This window comes from Bubalus bubalis, chromosome 23 (assembly GCF_019923935.1).
Source record: "Bubalus bubalis isolate 160015118507 breed Murrah chromosome 23, NDDB_SH_1, whole genome shotgun sequence".
Classification (NCBI taxonomy): Eukaryota; Metazoa; Chordata; class Mammalia; order Artiodactyla; family Bovidae; genus Bubalus; species Bubalus bubalis.
The window spans coordinates 24,396,223-24,416,435 of NC_059179.1; the positions used below are offsets into that span (position 1 = coordinate 24,396,223).

Below are 20,213 nucleotides of genomic sequence, written 5' to 3' on the forward strand. Positions count from 1 at the left end.
GCTTGAATTTTGGCCTCTCTTTTTAAGTCCCAGAGCGATCGATTTCACAGGTCTCGTTTAACTTGAGAAGGATGGGGGAGGAGGGGCAGGGAAAACTGCATTCTTCCCCTTCAAAGCCAAGAGTCCAAAGTAATACTTCTGGTGGTAACTGATCCCGGCCTGTTTGTGATTACAGCCCCTTGCTCGCTTTCTGGCAGAAGGGCCTTGGAGCCCCACAGCACGGCTGATGGGGACAGACACCCTCGCTCACTTGGATAATCTTGTCCTCGTCTGACATGACCAAAAGCGTCTTTCAGCCACTCTGCTTTCAGCAGTTCCCCAAGGCAACTCTTCAAAACATCACTTTATTTTAAAAAGGGGAGGGGAGAAGCCACCCCTAACCCCTATCATGAAATTCCACAACACTAATCATATTCCTTCTGTTACCAGCACCAGCCTGGAAAACACAGCAGCACCAGCTGCCTCATTGGCTGATGCAAATTAAAGGACAGAGGGAGGCTCACGAGTGGACAATCTTCCTCCTTTGCTTATCCCCTCCCTTTTATCAGTGGAGAACACACACACACACACACACACACACACACACGCACACACGCACACACACACTTCCCTTTTGCTGTCATAGCACAGAAGTGGCTTAGCAAAGCTCAAGACTATTTCTCAGCTGTTCTTTCTCCGGAAATTTAATCTGTGGAGCATTTGGCCTCACAAAGCCCATTCCAAAGGTGTGCAGGAGCCCACGGGCCCTGTGATCATCATTACAATCCCAGGGATGTTTGTAGCCAATGACCCATTTGGCTGCTTGGAGAGCTGGCTGAAAGTTGCCAACATGGTCAGATTCCCCTTGCTTGCTCCCTCTAAGCTGAAACTGGCTTTTTTTTTTTTGGAGCCCCATGGCTTAGAGGGGATCTCAGGAGTCCTGGCACTATGGAGATGAATGGGCTGCTTCCTGCCTGGCTTTGTAAAAGTGCAATGGTCACAGGGAACAGGGAAGCCTGGTGTCTGGAAAGCAGCCGTGCCCACTGTCTTCACTCCTAACCACAGGTGAGGAAAGGTGATGCTCAAGAGGAGGAGCAGCTTGCCTAAGATCACCTGGTTAGTGGGTGGCTCAACTTGGAACCTAGACTGACTGAGATTGACTTTTACACAAAGCTTGTCATTCCTCCCACGAGGGCACACGGCTGCTCTGCCCATTGAGATGACACCCTGAGCATGGTGTCAAGTGGCAACCCGCTGACCCAATGCCTTGAGCAAGAAGCAGGAGGCTGGAATTGGCAGAAAGCCCCCCACCCCAGGTGCCAGGAGGTCACTTGGCCAGGCCGGGGGCTGGGGTGGGGGGAGGCCTGTGGCCAACACTGCCGTCACTGGCGCAGGGATGAGGTCCCAGGCTGTCCTGATTGCAGCAGCTCAACATTCTGCCTCAATCGAAAGATGGTGAGCCTGCTGAGCAGAGAGGAGGCTGGGGCTTTTGTGAGGGCGCTGGTTAGAAGTACAGAAAACAAATAAGAAAAGACAGAGTGTCCAGAAACACCAGGAGTGGAGGCCCGGCCAACCTCAACAGAGACCCCACCACCTTCCTGTGGGGAGGGAGGGACCTAAAGGATGGGGAAGGCAGCACTTTGGGCTGGAGCGGCAGCAGTGGGGAGGTGGGGAATGGGGGGCACCAGGGAACACAGCCAGCCAGTGGGATAGCCCCACCTGGGTCCCGAGAAGTGGTGTTGCTGAAAGGGGGTGTTTGCCTTCATGCTGAGGCATCTGAAGGTGACCTTGCTGGGGGGACAGCACCTTGTCTGAAAAATGAGCCTGTCTGAACGCAGGTGGTTGGGGAGGATACAAGGAAAGAGGTCTCCCTCTTGGGCCTGCCTCTGCTCTCTGTGTCCTGGCTCCAGCTGTAGCAGCAGGCTGAGGGGTCCAGGGTGGGGAGCTGAAGAGCCCGCTCACCTCCTCCTTCACCTGGGGGACAGGCTGGGCCCCAGTCCATGAGTGGGTGGGTGGTGAGGCCTCGAAGGTGCCAGGAGATGCCAGTGTGCCTCAGAGACAGCTACCTTGGCACTTGCGGTCCCTGGCCCATGCAGCAGACCTGCCACAAACTCCATGGGACTCTGGGCAAATGATGTCAGGCCTCCATTCCCCCTCTGTCAAAGGGAGGTTTGGGCAGATAGTCAGAAATGTCTCCTGCAGCTTGTCTCCTTCTCTTGACATTTGAGGTCCTTGAGACCCGCAATACATCCCCTCAGCCTGTTTATCACTTAGGGGATGTCTCCTCTCTGGCAGCCCCAGAGCCTGGCCAGATCTCCCTTGTCTGTGCCACCGCCATACCTCACACATGCTGTTTACTCAGCTTGAGCACTTTTCTCCTTCAGCTCCTTGTTCATGGCCTGCTTCCTCCAGCCATGACCACCCACCCCAGACGCTACCCCATCTCTGAAGCTGGAGCAGACCGTGCCTTATGGTCCCACTCTCCCAGCCCCTCAGTAGCACTGGCCCCAGTGGCACTGGGCTTTCTGCCTCACATGTGGAGGTGCACTGTCAATATCATAGACTGGCTGCATCCAGGCCTTTACCCTGAGGGAAGAGAAAGCCCTAGAACACCGTCTATGGGGAAGACAGGGATGGCTGCTTCTTCTCAACTGCTGCACCCAGTGCTGGGCAAACAGTAGGTGCCCTGCATGTGTGGACTGAATGAGCAAACCGCATCCTACAGATGCAGTCCTTGCATATAAGAGGTCATTCAGACAGTGCTGAGACCACTGAGGGGAAGGAGGTGGGATGGAGCTCTTCACTGGGTCATGAGGAGTTGGGGAAAGGGCCAGGGTAGGTCTATTTATTCTGACAAAGGGACGGCAGAGCAGGTTGGGGTCCTGACAAGCATGGCTCAGGCACAGTTCAGGCTCAGCTCTCATGCCCTTAGTCCTGGTAAGCAGATCTCCAGGGAGACCGTAAGTGCCCTTGATCCATCCCCCCATCCAGTCCAGCCCCACCTCATGGACCTGGCAGAGCCAAATGCCAGAACACTCACAACTCTTCTGCAGGAAACCGGGCCAGCAAACATCCCTTCCCTTTCATATTCCCTCCACCCCACGCCTTGGCCTTGCTCCTACCCCAGCTGGGGCTTCAGCGGGACTGACCTCTGCTCTCCTGCTCTCTGTGGCCTGAAGAATTCACACAGCAAAGAGCTCTGGGGCTTGGCTTTTCAAAGAAGTAAAATCCACAAGGAAGAGAAACGCAAACATCCAGATTTCCCAACACTGGATAAACAGCAGTGGATTAGTGTGGCAACTTGGGCCCGACCTCCCAGCCATGCAACCTCTGGGCAAGTCACTGACCCACTCTGGGCTTCAATTTCCACCTGAAAAGGAGCGGATGCCAACATCTACCATTCTTCTTTCTAAGGTGTTATACAAACACAGGGTTTTATGTCTTATAAAACATAAACTATTCTGATTCATACACAGGTCACCTTGAAAAATGTCCCAAATCCACCACTAGCTGGCATAAGTGGACACTTGCTCCCCAGGAGGGCCTGACATCCCCGATCACACCCTCTTCCCCAGACGAGTCTTCCCCAGAGAACAGACACACAGGCTTTAGAGCACTTAGGATATCCCTTAAACACTAAGGTTCTGGGACACAGGGATCCAAGGGTGGCCCGTGGCAATGCCGACAGGCCAGACAGAACAGCAGAGAGGGCCCTGCAACCACAGCCCACTGGCTCAGAGACCCCCTCAAGGTGCGCTCACTTCGTGGACAATCCCTGGCAGACTCCTCCTCCAAGTCTGGCTTTCTCTCACCTCTCACGATGCCTGGGCCATTCCCCCACCATCTAGTCCAATAACAGCTCAGGCAGGCAGATGCATTTTAGCCTGAGGCTGAGAGGTGCCTGACTAAGAAGGGAACGTGGAGCCAGGGCTGAGACAATTAAATGAAACCCTCCTCCTGAGAGCTCCATAAAGCATGTTCCAAACATGAAGTTGGGGGTTACATGAGCCAGCAGCTTCTCTCCACTTCCTGGCATTTGACAGCTCAGCTCCCAATGAACACTGGCTTCCACCAGGCTTCCCAACTGGGCTAACTGGGTCACCCTGCTGTTCCTCCACAGTGAGGCCAGGGAGTCCAGGTCAGCATCGGGAACCCAGAGGATGAGATTACAGAATCTGAAAAGATGCTGAGAGAGATGAGAGTGGCTAGTCGGGCAAACCTCACATCTACCAGAGTGATTACTAAAAGCCCAACTGCAGGAAATAAACAGGTACTATGATAATGATTAATCAGAGGAAGGAGGTGATAGAGTGTGGCTGGGAAAGGCCTCTCTGAAGAGGTGCTGGTGGAGCTGAGATGCTTGGAGCTTGGAGAATAGAGGAAGAATTAGCAGCAAGGCACTTTGGGGGTAAGAACAAGGGTAGCAATTTTTAAATCCAAATTCCCTGAGGTCCCTAACAAATTATATCCCAGAAAGTGCTACAGTGAAGTCTATTTTAATTTAAGAATACAGGAAAGCTGTGGAGGGATCTTTGTCTTGCACTTCAGCAGGACTGTCACTTCTCCTGGGGACAAAGCCCAGTGTGAGAGTGTGTGTGTGTGTGTGTGTGAGAGTGTGTGTGTGTGTGTGTTGGGGGTGGACGGAGGGTCTCCAGTGTTGCCCGTTCCCCAGGCATCTGGGCCAGGATATGTCTGGGGAGCGGGGGCAGCAGCCACACCGCAAGACTCCCACCAAGTGAGTGGTGGTCACTACCCCTAGAACAGCATGCCTTGGCCTGCTACCATGTGGCTTCTCCTCCTTCTCTGACCTCACTCACTGCTTCTCCCCCAAAGTGCCTTGCTTCTAATTCTTCCTCCATTCTCCAGGCTCCAAGCATTCTCAGCTCCACTGGCACCTCTTCAGAGAGGCCTTTCCCAGCCACACTCTATCACCTCCTTCCTCTGATTCATCGTTATCATAGTGCCCATTTATTTCCTGCACTGCACTTATCAAAATCTAGACTTATTTTCCTTTTTCACATGTGACTGTTTCTCTAGCACATGTAAGCCCTGTAAGTGTGGGACTCTGTTGGCCTCTGTCACTTCTGAGCACCACTCTGGAACTTAGCCAAGTAGTATGGACTCAGTGATGACTGATCACCTGAAGACCAGCCTTGTTGGGCTCTGGGCAGTGTGTGGTTCAACTGGTCCCTTGCTGTTCAAACCCAGAAAAGCAGCCTTTGAGATGCGGGTGAGAGGACTCAGTGCGATCTTGCTTTCTCTCCGCTCCACTCCCCTACAAAACGCGGGTAGCTAAGTGTTGCTGTGGGGCTGAGGCTGGGATGAGCTGGTGTCACTCTGGCACTTTCAGCTGGGTTTCCAAGGTCACCATGGATCCACATCTTTTGTTCAGAAATGTCTACTCAAGGAAAGGCTGTGGGACATGATTGGTCATAGAGCCAATGTGAGGTCAGGGTGACTGGCCACTCCACCTGCCCAACCTGAACAGATGGAGGTGAGACAGGGAGCGCCCAGGGGCCCACTGCTCCACCCAGCCACCTGGCAGCTGGCTGGCAGCCCTTAGTGCTGGCAAGCCCCTGGATGCCTCCCTGACAACAGCCAGTGTAGATCTAGCTCGAGGGAAAATCTATTTCTAGGCCCCCATTCCTGGACACACCTTTCCCTACCATCTGCCTCCCCACAGCCAGGACTGCTTGCCTCAAATACTCCTATTTTCAGGTCCCTCTTCTGCTCACCTATTTTCCATGGCCCCAGCCTGCCTCCCCACCTGCTGCTGGCTACCTTCCGCCTTCTTCATCAAGCCTTACCTCCTGGGGCAACTGTACACCTGCCTTCCCATCTTAGCCCCAACGGACTCTGCCTTCCACCTGGCACTCCACTCAGGTGCCTCAAGAATTCTCCCCCTCTCTCCTATCTATCCCCCCATCTCCTATCTATCCCCACTTTCTCCAAGGCCCAGCTCAATGCCCCCAACTCCTCGAGGCAGCCTTTCCCAACTATGTTAGACCCCGCCCCCAGCACCTCAGCTTTGTGCGTGCCACAGAGCCACTGAGTGACAGCCAGCATGGGGTATCACAGGTGGGCCTCTCCTCTCCCCAGCTTTGGCACGAAGCCCCTGATCCCATGAGGTCTACTCCTGGGTCACCAAGGGGACTCTGACTCCAACTCTTCCTGACATACAGACAGGGGCCAAGAACAGCTGCCAAGCCAAGGCTCCAGAGGGACACTCAGGTCTCCAGCATGGTCTCCAGTTGCCATGCCCCATAGCAAGCTCCCTTTGCTGTACCTACCTCACAAACCATCAGGGCTGAGAGAATCCTCAGACGCCATGAAGCGCAACCTGTTTTCTAGCCAGGTGGGAAACTGACGCTGCAAAAGGGCAACTGACTAGCTGTGTGTTCCAAGGTCGGTTGGTGGCCGAGCTGCCCCAGTCCAGCCGTCTTAATGCCATGTAGTGGTGGAGGTTCAGTTGTTGTGTCCTACTCTTGCAACCCCATAGACTGTAACCCACCAGGCTCTTCCCAGGCAAGAATTCTGGAGTAGGTTGTCATCCCCTTCTTCAGGGGATCTTCTCGACTGGGGGATCGAACCTGCGTCTCCTTCACTGCAAGAGAAGTCTTTACTGCTGAGCCACCAGGGACGGAGCCACCAACAACTATCATGCACTGAGCACTTAATTCCTCTTGAACAAGCACACACTAACCCCACAGCTATGGGTACAATTAGCACCATTTTGCAGGCAAGGAGACCGAAGTTCACCTAGAACATTCAGGCAACTTCCCAGGCTCACCACTAGTAAGTACTAAATCACGAACTAAATCAAGATTAAAACCAGGCTTATCTAAGTTGAACCCATACTTTTCATTGCTAGGCTATCATGCAATCTTATTCTCAGAACCATCTCCAGCCAGGGTGACTAAAGCTGGGCTGAGGGCCCCAGATTGGATCAGAATGCTCACTTCTGTTCCTGACTGATGCTCGATGGCCGCTTGCCTTCCAGCCAGCTTCATGAAGTGGGCAACAACTGCCCCCCAGAGACAGCCTTGGAGCAGCATGGGCTTTGGAATCGCTGATCAGGCTGACATGGCAAGAACATGCATGTGTTGTATTTAGGAAGAGAAGCGTGTCAGAGATCAAGGCTTTCTGTCAGCTGGGACAGGGCCTCATGGCGGCCAGTTACCACAACCAAATATGGCTCACTCACCAGAACCAAACTCTTAAAAGGCTGTTGCACAGTTAAGAGTGTTAGTTCACTTATCTGTAATACAGACTGCAAGAAACTTGTCCTTCTAGAAACAGCCTATCCTCTTTATTTGGACATCTTTTCAAGAGCAGATTGGCAATATGAACTACTAATCAGCTGGCTCCTTAGTAAGCACAGAGTCTAACTAAAAGACATAGAGGATATATAGAAGAAGTCCATTTAAGACATCAGAAAATCTGCAGAAGTAGCCCAGTCTCACAATACAGTCCACTCATGCTCACACCAGTTAAGAGTTTAAACTACATAAAGGCAGGAACTGTATGGGTAGGCACGTAATCAGCATAGGGCCTGGGACACAAGAGCTATTCAAGAACTGTGAAATAAATGGATAAGTGAAGAGTATATACAGTGTATGTCTCACTTACAAAAAGCCTATGTAGAACCAGTTATAACAGTGTTCATGAAGAAATACCAAAGGAACAGAACAGGTACATCTTCAGTGTTAAAATGATTCCAACTCACAAAATATATGGCTGAAGAATGCATCATTTTTGACAACAAAAAATAATCATTAGGACATACAAATCTGAGAGAAAAGCTTATTAGTTTGTCTTATTGATAAAGATATTTGTCAAATAATAAATGGTTACATTTCATGGGAGGGGAAAAAAAAAAACAAAAACCCACGTAGTATGTATCACTGTTCTCTTATACTCAGGAGGAAATGGATTCCTGCCTATATCACACAGTGTGGCATTAGATCTCAAACCTAACATTCAGACTCCTGGTTCTTTGCTCTCTCTACTACACACAGCCATTAAATAAGTAAAATAGATGCAGCCAACATGTTTTCAGATAACTTACCTCCCTAGATGTCTTTTCTTTAAAACATGTACTCCAAGCCACTGATAAAGAGGTTGGAAAGGCACCCATGTTTATACCCTATGACATTTCTCCTAGACACAGCTGATTGGCCCAGAGTTGGGCACCTGATCCAAAGCCTGCCAATCCATTGGCTGGCCAGGAACCAATCAGATTAAAGCTTCAAAGTTTGAACCTGTAGAACCAGAGACCATCCTCAGTTGATGTCTATTATCTTGACTGGAAAATCTGGTCCTGACAAGCCAACATCAGGTGAATGGGCCACTGTTATGAGTGAACAGGAAGAGAAGGAAGCCTGGTCTGCAGTTAGGAGATCACAGCTGGGCTTTCAATCCACCTGGTACCCAAGAGAGGGAGAAGGGTAGCTGCTTTGTCTCCTGCCAGCTTTCTGGTTCCCAGTCCTTGTGAAGCTGGGGTGTCCTTCCCATCCTTGGGTTCTGGTGAGATTTTCCCGAATCCTTTGAGTAAATCTGAGTGGGTGTCTGTCCTCTGCTCACTACTCAATTGGGACTAAAGCACTGACTTTGGAGCGGACTGAAGATTCTCAAACTCCCCAAGGCTTAGTTTTCTCACCTATACAATTTCTCACTTCTATGGACCAGGAGCTCAAAATTTCTTGCCAATACAATACTTTTACCTTATTCCTATAGCTATATGCCTCCAAGGAAGTATTGTATAATATCTCCCGAGGTTATCACACTAGTGCCAGGAAAGAAGCAAAGACTCAGAGTAGGAAAGCTGGATCAGGGAAAAAACTGAGCATCTGCTGACTCATATCCCCACATCCCCTGGCTGGCTCCTAGTCCTGAGAGAAGGAAACCATCCTGGAAAGTTGGAGGCAGCTTTGCTTAACACAGAAATCAGAGCAACTGCCATCAAGATTCTGCCAGAAGTCAGACCAGATTTTGCCTGCTGGAAGGTAAAGCCAATGTGGTCTTTGAGGCGTAAGAATGTCCTACAAAGGGAGCATCTCAGGCTCTGTTGCTTATGTCAAGGGTGGAGGGCTTTTCAAGGATAAGACAAAAATGGCTGGCAAATCTAACAAAACTGCTGAGTCTTTCTGCTATTTTTGTCCCTGTAGACCAATGGAGAAAGAGAGTCCTTTTCTGGCTGGGCCCCAGGCCCACTGTTTAATCAAAAATTTTCCCCTGAAGTCACCCAAGTCCACCACTGTGGGCGTCTTTGACATCTATCCACTTGCATTCCCCAGAATATGCTTGTCTTTGGTGTTGGGAATTCACCACCCTTCTCAGATCCTCTTAGCTGTGGCTTATCCCTAAGCTCGACAATTAACAAGAAGAATTCCCACTACCAATGAGCACCATGCTGGAAGGAGGCACACAGAGCCATCCTCCTGCAACAATGCTCCAGGGAGCCTTGGCATCATCTCAGCCAGGCCACGTCTGTCCTTGACCTGTAGCATCGCCAACTCAGTGATGATCCCTCCTGGGATCAGCCCATTCTCACCCTCCCCCCACTTCCTCTGGAGAAGGGAGAGATCTCAGCTGTTGGGACTTTAGGAAAATGACTTAACCTCTTAACCTGTTACTTCAGACACAAAGTGCTTAAAGTGCCTTCTATCACACAGGGTTGTTCCATGATTCCAGTAATGAAGTGCATGGCCAGAACCTGTGTTTACTATTTACTGACTCTGAAATGCCTTCCAGACACATCTCTCTTTAGATGAATGAGATTACAGAGTATGGGCACAACCACACCTCCAAAATCCCCTGGAGGCTGTGGTCCCTTCCAGAGGGTTCTGACAAGTGAGCAGAGACAGAGGTGGCTGGGTCCCTCTGTGCACACCCTATTCAAGGAGCTTTCAGCCAAGTAAGAAGGGGATACAGGAAGAGTCCTGGCTCCCAGAGGGCAAGGCCAGCCCCCAGGGGGCAGGGTGGTGCTAACTGGAGCTGCTGCCCCAACAATTTGAGTGGAAATGCCTCCCGACGCCCACCAGTCCTAAGGTCAAAGGCGTCACAATTGACTCTTTGTCCCGGAGTTCAAAAGCCTCACTCACCACTCCTTCCAAAGCCAGTCTGCAGGATGCACAACACATTTCCCCTCCCCCACCATCCAACTCCTTGAACTGGGAAACCACTCTCCCAAGGATCTGCAGTTGGCCCTCTTCCTTTCTCCTCTTCACCCACTCAGTTTCTCCGGTTAAGCTGGTTTTACACTGGAGGAGGTCTCCTTGTTTCTGACGGCAACACAGTGTGGGTTTGTGTGGTGGACACAGCACTCCAAGGTCCTTGCATTCACCAAGGGGAGAGACATGAAGTCCAGGGAAGTGAGAAGACCATGTTCAGGGAGGCTCTGTCTACCTGACACCCAGGGCCCTGGGGCATCTCCCAGCCATGAAGCGGGCTTGGGGAGGTCATCTACTCCAGGCCCTGTTTCGGAGCACCCACGAGGCTGTCTCCATTTCACAGAAGGGGCAGCAGAGGCCCAGAGGGAGGAAGGAACCTAAAGTCACCCAGCAGGTGGGTGGTGGGCAGAATCCTGCTTCTGGAGATGGCAGCTCCCTCAGAGGGTTGCTTTGGGGAGTCAGGCTGCCTGAGCCCCTCAGACAGCCATCGGGGACTCCTCAGGAGAGGAGTAACTTGCAGTTCCAGGTTTGCTGCAGAAGCCCCATTTTGTCAAGGTGCTCCCTCCTCCACTCCCAGGCAGGGTACTGGATGCGGGGTGACAGGGCACAGGGAACCAAGGAGTCTGATAACAGGCTGAATGCCTTTAGTGGGGGGGGGGGGGTTCTCCTCTGTAGCCATCCTGGCCAGTGGCTGGTACCCAGGGACACGGGGGCTCACTGCTCCCCATACAGACATAGAGCTGCACTGGTGCCATGAGGCAAGAGGGTCCCTAAGCCAGAAATCTACTTCTGAGCAGCCCTGACTTTATATGGAAAAGCCGACACACCTTCCTTTGGGCCACGTCCCCAAACAAACATGTCTCTACGTCCTCAGTGGATGTCTCCAATCCCACCAGTAGAGAGCCCTTTCTCTGGGTCTTCAGGTGCTTAGGGTTCCAGAGCCAGGCCTCTCAGACATGCAGCTTCTGTGGGTGCGGGGAGGCGGGGCTGGTACTGTGACAAAGGCTGAAAGCCCCCTTCCTTCCATGCAGGAAGGGGACCAGTGTGGGCACCTGGGGTGAAGGGCCCAGGCCTTACCCTGGGGACAGTTGGGTGGGGACAACAGCTGCCAACCACGGCGGTGATGACTCCAGACACAATGGCAGAGCCTAACCTCTTGGAGGGGAACAAGCTCTGAAGACTCCACACTGGGAGGGCCATGAGGCAGGTCTATGTTGGCATCATAGCCCTGTTCTTAGCACAGTCCCCAAGCCTCCTGCAGCAGCAGCCTAACCTCACCTCCCCCAGGAGGCCTGCTGGGATTTCCTCAAGTGTCTTTACTGCTACTTCTCTACTTGCTGCCCTTAGGCACATGAACCAGGGGCCCAAGAAATTCCTGTTCTGTTTTTGACTTCAGGTGTCTCACTTCCCCTCAGTTTTTCTGTGCCTCAGTTTTTCTCTCTATAGAGTGGGCACAGACATCCTTTGGCCTGTCTTGCTGTCGGAGCTTAAAACACTGGGAAGAAAAGCGTGGAACAGGGAAAGAAGAGCAGGCCCCTCCTCTCTGGGAGTGTCCTCCAAACACAACTCAGAGAGGCTCCAACACAAGCACGGCGTGGGGGCCTACCCCCACAGCAAACCGAAACCAAAACAGAACGCCCCAGGAACCAACTCAAGTGCCAGCAGGTCACCAGCAAGTTGACGATGGGGGTCCTGGGCCAGAGTTCACCCCGGGCCCTGCAGGGGGTCACACGGGCCTGCACCTCAGACTGCCAGACTCGGGCCCTCCTCACTCCCCCGAGAGACTCCTGCTGCTGAGGCACTGAGGCCCACTCGGTGAGAACCTGGGAACCGGCAGCCCCCGCGACAACCAATCTGCCTGGCCCATACAGGACAAAGCCTCAGTTCCCAATGACAGGGCGGCTGCTGTGGGACCCTCCCTGGGCCCAGGACCTAACTTCATCCCCTTGTCTGGGCCCTCTTCCCAGCTCAGCAGGGGGCAGTCAGCTCAGACACCAGCCAACCTCCACAGGCCTGGCCTTTCCTCAGACAATCCGCCGAGGACCCTGGACCCCACAGTGACGTCATGGCCTGCCTGTCCCACCAGCCAGCCAGGTTCTTCCACCCCTGCCTCATTCCCAGCCTGGACTATGGTCCCAAGGGAGAAGATGCTGTAGGATGCCCCCGAGCTGGGCACTATCTGCCCCTGGGCCTTGGAGGGCACAGGGTCCCTCCACACAGGCTGGACTGTGGTGCCTGTGCCGCCACCCTGGCCTTGCATTAACACAAGCCAGTTAATTACCCCGAGCGCTGGAGACATTCTTCCACCACCAGGCAAACTGCTGGCCTGCAGCCCAAACCAACAGGGGAAACTTCAGCCTCCTCGGCCCTCTCCCGGCCAGATGGAAATAACGTATAGCTGCAGAGGTGGGGGAGGAGGAGGGGAACAAAAACCAGCCGGGCTCCTGGTCTCCGGGCCGGCCAGCCAGCCGGGCACTCACCGCTCTCGTTCTTCTCGATGACATCCACCACCTCCCCGGCCTGGAGGCTCAGCTCCGAGTTCTCCTGCTTCTTATAATTGGACACCACCACGTACTGTTCCAGGATCATGGGTTCGGCGTTGGTGTCGGCACCTGGCGAGGGCAGAAAGCACGCGGTGAGCCAGCGGCCGGCCATGGCCCCGCGGCCGGGGCGCCCCCTGTCCATCGGCCTCGGGGGAGGCTGCTCGGTCGCCAGCGCCGCTCGGAGAGGCTGCCCGCAGCCAGGGTTCGCAGCTCGCCGGGCCCCAAGGACAGGCCATATAGCAGGGCCCCACACCGGCCCGCTGCGCCGCGGGGACCGGGGGACATGGGGAGCAAGGGGGCAGCGGAGGGGGCGGGGAGCGGGAAGAGACAGGCAGAAATGAGACAGAAGCGGAGGGGACTCAAAGGGAAAAAGCCCGTGGCTGCGATGAACTAATCACGGTCAAGCACAAGGCAGAGGCAGTCGGAGGAGAGGCCCGGGGTGGACGTGGTCTCTCCAGACCCCTCGGCCACAGGGGTGCGAGGGGAGGGCCGCGGGCAGGCGGGCTGGCGGCCCATGGGGGCTGATTCTGGAGTAGAGGAAAGAGGAAAGGCCAGGCGAGGAGGAGGGCTCGGGGCCTCTCCCCAACCCCTGTAAACCCAGAGAAAGAGAGTCAGCAGTCCTCCCCTCGGGAGGGAGAGGGCGAGAGCGGGAGAGGACGGCTCCACGGCCGGGCCCAGGCGAGAAGTCAAGAGGGTTTGAGGCCGCCAATCACTGGGGTTTACTCGCAGCCCTTAAATAGAAACACATGAGACCCATCGAATGAGGAGCCGGGGGTGGAGGCAGGGGAAGGGGAGGAGGGCCGAGACTGTTTACTTGAAACCCAAGAAGAAAGTCCCAGCGCCAGCGCCGCCGCTGGAGAGCCCAGCCCGCCCCCCGCCAACTTTTCCTCAAGTTCGGCTCCACTCTTGCCCCTCGGGCTCACCAAGGCGCGGCCACCAAGCCGGCGGGCTTGGCGCCCAGGGACTGGCTTCAGGCTGTCGCCTCCAGCCCCGCTTCCCGTCGGGGCATCGTCTGGCCTGGCTGCCGCCCTCCAGCCACATGGAGACCGACGCAGCGTCCCTCTGCTTTTAAGCTCTGCTGGGGCTTGTGGTCAGGCTCCCGGAAGCCTCCCGCCGCCCTCTCCTGGCAGTTTCAGGAGCTTGAGGGGTCAGAAGGTGGGGCTCAGGGGGAGGAGGGCAGCAGGGCGGAGGTGCCCTGGAGCGAGCAGCGGCTCACTGGACTGGTAAGGCACTGGACCAGTGTAATGGGCATTAAGCAAACACCAGGCTGGAAGGTGGACAGACCCCGTGCATCCCAGCTTACTGGCTGTATGGCATTGAATGTCCAGCTAAAACCTCTCTGCACCTTCCTGTCGTCATCGCTAGGGTGGAGTGCGGAGGACCTAAGCACCTAAGACCACACGTGACCGGCTAGGAGCTGAAGGGATCCACGAACCAAAGACCCACTGGTCACCTCCTACAGGAAGCTTTCCCAGACCCCTCCCCTCTGATCTCCCCCGAAAAGGGAACTCCTGGGATACGTCTTAAACTACGTGTCTACTGCCCCACACATCTACCAATCTCCTGAAAAAAATGGCTGAGAGGGTCCCCGGGCTCCACACGGCCCCCTTGGTGCTTCAGCCTGCAGTTACATTCCCCACATGCCTGAGTCTAACTTGGCAAATGTTCTATGCCAGGCATGTACCCTGTCGCATTTTTATCCTCACAACAATCTTATTACCTTCTCATTTCACAAAGGACACCTCAGAGACCCAGAGCAGAGGCTTGATCCCGCCCACACAGCCTTCATGGAGAGAACCAAATTCACTCCGTGTTTTAAGTTCAAGCCTGTCTTGTTCTGTTACAGAACCGCCCCTGATTTGTTTCCAGACATCCCATTCTCCTCACAAGGAACCTCAACTTGATCCCACAAGACCTGGGGAACTTCTAAAGAACATGGATGCCCGAGCCCCGTCCCCAGAGAGGCTGATTTAATTGGTCTCAGCTAGTTTTTTTAAGACCCCTGCCCTACAACCTGTGGTTCTCACACACAGCCAGGGTGAGAAACACTGCTTAGATCTTTGGGTCTTTCCCTCCGAGAGGCTCTATCCAACCGAGGGCAGGGGGCGATGTCGGGGAAAGAAATCCACCTCCCCTGCCAATTTTCTCCCCTGAGTTGAGGACCCTGCAGCCCCGCTCAGCTCTTTGGAGAAGCAGGAGGGACCCTGTCCCAGCTGAGGCCTGCCACATGGCTGTGCACACGCACTACCCCAGGCCCCTCCAAAGCCAGGATTGGGTTTCAGGCCGAAATGCAACCAACAGCTGGGCAGCAGGGCCGGCCTGGCTCTGCACTCAGATGGGGCCAGCCTCTGTGCCTGCCCCTGCCAGCCGGACAGAGGCAGTGCTGGGCACGGGGCTGGCAGAGACCACTTTCCACTGTGTCCCCGGAGGGGAGGGGGGTTGCTGGCAGGGCACCCCACACAAAAAGGGCCAGTCCCCAGCCTGTGGGACACAGAGGCTCCCTTGCCAGTTTGTGGAAGAGGAAAACTCAAGGTACAAAGAGAAGATGGGAATTCTCCAGCTGGTTAGAGAGCTCCAAAGCCCCAAGAGCCCAGATGATGCTGACCATCAACAGCAAGCCTTCCTTACTGCCCACTCGGGATGCCCACCTAGCACAGATCATATTGCTGTCTCAGCGGAGCCTCAGAAGAACCCAAGAGTAGGCGCGTGTTAGCGTCCCATTTCACACACAGGCAGACTAAGGCTCATGAAGCAATTTTCTCAAGGTCACACAGCTGGGATCGGACCCCTGGGCCCACCTGACACCGCTGCTCATGTCCTGACCTCTGCCCTGCATGAGCCACTGCTCCCGAGGAGGGTCCCTGCCTCATCCAACCCCAACACGCTTGGCAAATAGTCAGTGCTTACTGAATTTGAGTATACTCATGGGAGAGAGTGAAGGACAGGGAAGCTTAGTGTGCTGCAGTTCATGGGGTCGCAAAGAGTCAGACATGACTTAGCGAACAACAACAATGGAGACTGGAGTGTGGGTTTCTTCTCCACTGCGATACCTACTGACCAGACCCACAGTGCCCACTGCAGGTAGGGACTCTGTAACTGTTGGGTGAAATGAACGAATGAATGAGCAGATGGTTGAACAAGGTGATTTAACGGCCTGCTTTGAGCCAATACAGATACACCAAGCAGGGCCTCACCTCCAAAATTTGGGGAAACTACAAATTCTGGAAGGCAGAAAAGGGGAGATGGGGAAACAGAGGCTGGGAGAAGTGAGGAGTGATGGGTTTGAGGCCAAAAGCTGTTTGAGAGGGTAAGCAGGGTGCCGGGGAATGGAGAGACTCACTTTAATCCAAGCCAAGGAAATCTGAGGCTAGCTTTCAAAGAGGGGAAAAATCCACCCGCTGCTCCCACCTCCACCCCACCCCTTGGAAAACTGGCCTGAGCTTTCTGAAGACTTGACACTCTGGGACACAGGTAGAAAAGTTAAGGAAATGTTCTCCAGGCATTTCAGAGCACTGAGGACAGGCAGTGGCCCGCAGGTTAGGGGACAAACGGATGGACACACAGACAGACACTCTGTCTTCCTGGCTGCCCCCCCTCCCCCAGCACACGCAAGCCCCCTGCTCACTCTCTCTGGCATCTGCTCTTAGGGTGTTGCCTCTTAGGGCTGCCCGGGCGGGCGTGAGCTGGGAGCAGGTATCCGGATGAGAAACCACTCGGCAGGCGGGCCTCTGGGTGATGTCATCCTACAGAGGCCGCTCTGGATCGCCTCCCAGCCCAGGCCTGGAAAATCGGGGGCTGAGGGAGTCAGCCGAGGGAGGGGGAGATGCAGTGGAGGGAGCCTCCTGTCTTCAGATAGGAAGAGTTTGGCAGAGGCATGGAGAAGGGGAGTACTCCTTTTAGAGAGAAGAGCCCCTCCCGGATTGGAAGGGGACTTTTCGCCAGCGTCTCCTCCTCCATCTCATTTTCGTGCCTTTCTCAGAGCCCCTGGCTGGATCTGCTGAGGCTCTGGCAGTTCCCCAGAGCCTTGCCCCACGCCTGCCTCACACCTGCATTTCTCCCGCTGCCACCTGGAGGGACCCCTGGCTCCTGCCTGATCTGGCTGCCGGCTTTAAGACTTATACACAAGGCTTTTGCCAAATCATGCTCCCACACCTTCGGTGGGTCCCTGATGATGAAAGAAGAAACGCTACATTCAAGCTCAGTCTTTCTTGACAACCTGAGCTCCCCAAGTTCCCTGACACACAACTCCTCTGACCCAGGCAACATTCAACACACCACACTGTTCTAGGCAGATTCTTACATCCAAGCCTCTGCTCCAGCTATGGCCCCTTGCCTGGAATGCCTTCCCCTTTACCACCCCCAATTCTGCCTGACCCTCCAGCAGCCCCTCAATCACTCAGCCACAGTGCTTGCACTAGATTTTCTTGTGGGGCACTGCTCCCCAACTAGACCATGTGGTTTAGACAAGGCTCGCCCTGATGTGCGTAGACAGGCACCAGGACTGGGGCCATGGGACACGGCACTGGACACAGTAATTGCCGAGAGTCATGATGCAGAAGCATCCAGCTGGGGTCTGAGGTCTGGTCCTGATTTGTCCTTATTATTAACAGCTCTGTGACCCTGCAGAGGACACGTAACCTCTCTGAGCTTTAGCTTCCTCATCCATAAACAGAAACAACAACAGTACCTACTCCGTGGGGTTGTTCTGAGCATGGTATGAAGTGACAGGGTTAATACCCTATGTAAACCGTAGACGGTGTTTATAAAGCAAACAGGAAACAGGAGATTTGGGGAGGAAGGGAAGGGCTTAAGTTCCTCTGAAGCCTCAAAACCAGCAGGTAGGTTAGGGCAAGGGCCACAGGTGCCGGGTGAAGTGGCCATGGCTCTGTCCCTTCTCATGCCTTTCTCAGACCTCACCTCCTGGCAGGCAGCCAGGCATTTGCCAGCTGGGCCCACTCATGGGTGGGTGCCTGCCTAAGCAGCTCAAGGCCCCTTATCTACAAGGGTCCTCAGCATCAGCCCCTTACCTCTGAATTTCCTGTTTCACTGAGCTTGCCAACATTCCAGATGGGGAAACCAAGGCCAGCCCAGAGAGACCTGGCGACTCGCCCAAGACTCCAGCCCTGGACCCCCAGTCTGGATGGTTTCTCCTGGCCCATGTGGCCTCCCCTCAGCCTTTCTCTCCAAACAGCTGGGCCCATCCTGAGAAGCCAAGCCCTACAGTGGCCCCACCCCCCGTTCCCCACACTGTCCATGACCCCCCAAACCCTGGGCGTCCCACCAAGGTCCCTTCGGTCCCTCACAACGGATTCCTCCCAGGCCGGCCTCCGCCTGCTGGCCTCTCCATAGGCCCTCGGGCAGCCAGGCCATACGTTTGGTGAATAAAATGTATTGCTGTGGGCCAAGTGGGCTCTGGCTCACTGGCTCAGGAGAGGGGAAAAAGGGCCGGGAGCCCAGTGATTAGCTCAGGCCGAGGCCCTTGTCACAGGCAACACCAGAAGGATGGCTGTAAGGGGCCTGGGACAGGCAAGGGGTCCTTTGCCTGCTGCCTCCTCCTCTGCCCCCCGCCCTCACCAGTATGTTCACTCCCCCTTCCCAGCCTACAGCTGTGTGAGGATGGGGCTGGCCCAACCCCTTCCCCTTGACCTCTGACCTTTCTGTTTTGGGCCCCAAACCTGAGCCTCACCTCTGCTCTCAGGTTTGGGCTGGGAGGGAGGGCCAGGTGCCACTCACAGAAATGGAGAGGCTTCTAGAAGACCTTTCTGGAAATCCCCATCCCCACCTGACACCACCCCCATCTCACAGCTGAGAACACAGCTCTCTAGGGTTTTCTGCCATCGTCCAGTAAGACAAAGGCAAAAAGCAAGCCTCTGACCCTGGGCCCAGCCGCACCTGGACACAGGGCACAAGCCCAAGTCCCTGAGGGCCATCGGTGGCCAGGCAGCCCCAGGTTCGGAAGGTCCCCGAGACCAGAGGCAGATCCAAACTCTGGATCCCTGGGGCACAGGGGCTGTGACTTCACCCCAGTTACAGGACTCCCCACCCCCCTCACTGGCCACTGTCTCAGCTGGAGTGTGGGGGCTCCAGCTCTCTGCCCGGGATTAACAGCCTGGAGGAGGCTCATCACCTTCAGCCGGCCCCCCTCACACGGGTGGATGGGGTGGCAGTCTCAGCACCGCCTGGATACTTTCTGTGTGCCAGCTCCGGGGAGATGCTGCTGAATCCGCTTAGGGCGGCTGGAGAGGTTACGTAACCCGAGACCAGGACGCGGCACAGCCGGGATGTAAACCCACACATTCCGGGTCCAGGGAGCATCTGCTTCCACACTGTGCTGTGTGGTCATCACCCCTCAAAGGGCTCCAAGGCTGGATCTGGGACCTAAAAAAGGGTCGACGGCAAGGCAGAGGGGAAGGCCAGCGGGAAGGACAAGAGCGGGCTGAGGAGACGCCAGCATGCTGACAAAGAGCTGCTACACATCACGGGGAAGCAGGCAGAATGCTGCCGGCGGGCACCGGCTCCCACGCCCACACGCGGGGACACACATGTTCACATGCATGCGCTCACATGCACACCAGGCGGTACCTGTCACGTCCTTCTTGGGAGACTCAGCCCAGCTGGAGAGCCACACTTCCGAGTCCCCCCCGAGAGCAAGCAGCAGCAGGAGAGGAGAGAATCAGAGGAGGAGAGAGAACCGTTAGGCAGGCAGGAGGTCCACCGGCGAGTGGTTGCAGGCGCCGCATTGGGCCAGCGGCGGAAGGCGGGGGAGGGGAGGGGAGTGATTTCCTGGCCCTGGGACGGCTGCTGGGCGTGGGCCGGAGTGATTACTGAGGCGCTGGGACGCTGCCGGCCAGGACGGGGATAATGAGGTGTCTGCAAAACGCAGGAATCCTCTGGAGCACAGAGAATCCTCCACAATCCCAGCCTGGAATAGGGCCCGAGGGTTATCACTGCCCTGGAGAAGGCAGCCTGGACCTTCCTCTCTAGCCACGTGGGTGGCTGGCCCCACAGGGCCTGGTGGCTCCAAGGATCCTCACCAGGCCAGCAGGCTCGGTAGGCTGGGCCTGGAGCTTTAGCCATCAGGGCTGGAGAGCCCAAGGCCAGCCTCCAGCCTCTGGGCACCACACTACTGGGCTTCCATGTCTTGTCCAGCCCTTGCCCAAGCCCTGGTGGCTTAGATGGTAAAGAATCTGCCCGCAAGGCAGGAGACCCAGGTTCGATCCCTGGGCCAGGAAGATCCCTTGGAGTAGGAAATGGCAACCCACTCCAGTATGCTTGCCTGGAGAATTCCATGGACAGAGGAGCCTGGTGGGCTACAGTCCATGGGGCCAAAAAGAGTCGGACACGACTGAGCAACTCACACTTTCTTTCACTTTAGAAGACAGGCCCTGGCAGACTGGAAGGAAGCTTCATTTTAAAAAGTCCCAACTTCCCCACATCCTAACTCCAACCCAGAAGAATGGGGACCTTTAGAGACAAGAAAAAAGGAGGGCTCTTGTCCAGGCTCAGACAATCATGTGGG

General features: G+C 55.1%; 1 protein-coding gene across 7 annotated transcripts in view; it reads right to left on the reverse strand.

Moving 5' to 3' along the window:
* SH3PXD2A (SH3 and PX domains 2A) overlaps positions 1–20,213 on the reverse strand; it is a 247,911-nt gene that overhangs the window by 44,947 nt on the left and 182,751 nt on the right. For 3 of the 7 annotated variants that reach the window (XM_006067746.4, XM_006067744.4, XM_025274421.3), the window contains 2 exons: positions 19,277–19,321; positions 12,632–12,763 (listed from right to left, as the gene is read on the reverse strand). In XM_006067746.4, coding sequence (XP_006067808.1) covers positions 12,632–12,763; positions 19,277–19,321 — 177 coding nt within the window. Of the gene's footprint in view, positions 1–12,631; positions 12,764–13,617; positions 14,067–19,276; positions 19,322–20,213 lie in introns of those variants that run through there. The other 4 variants (XM_006067745.4, XM_044935074.2, XM_044935073.2 and 1 more) reach the window with 2 other exon arrangements.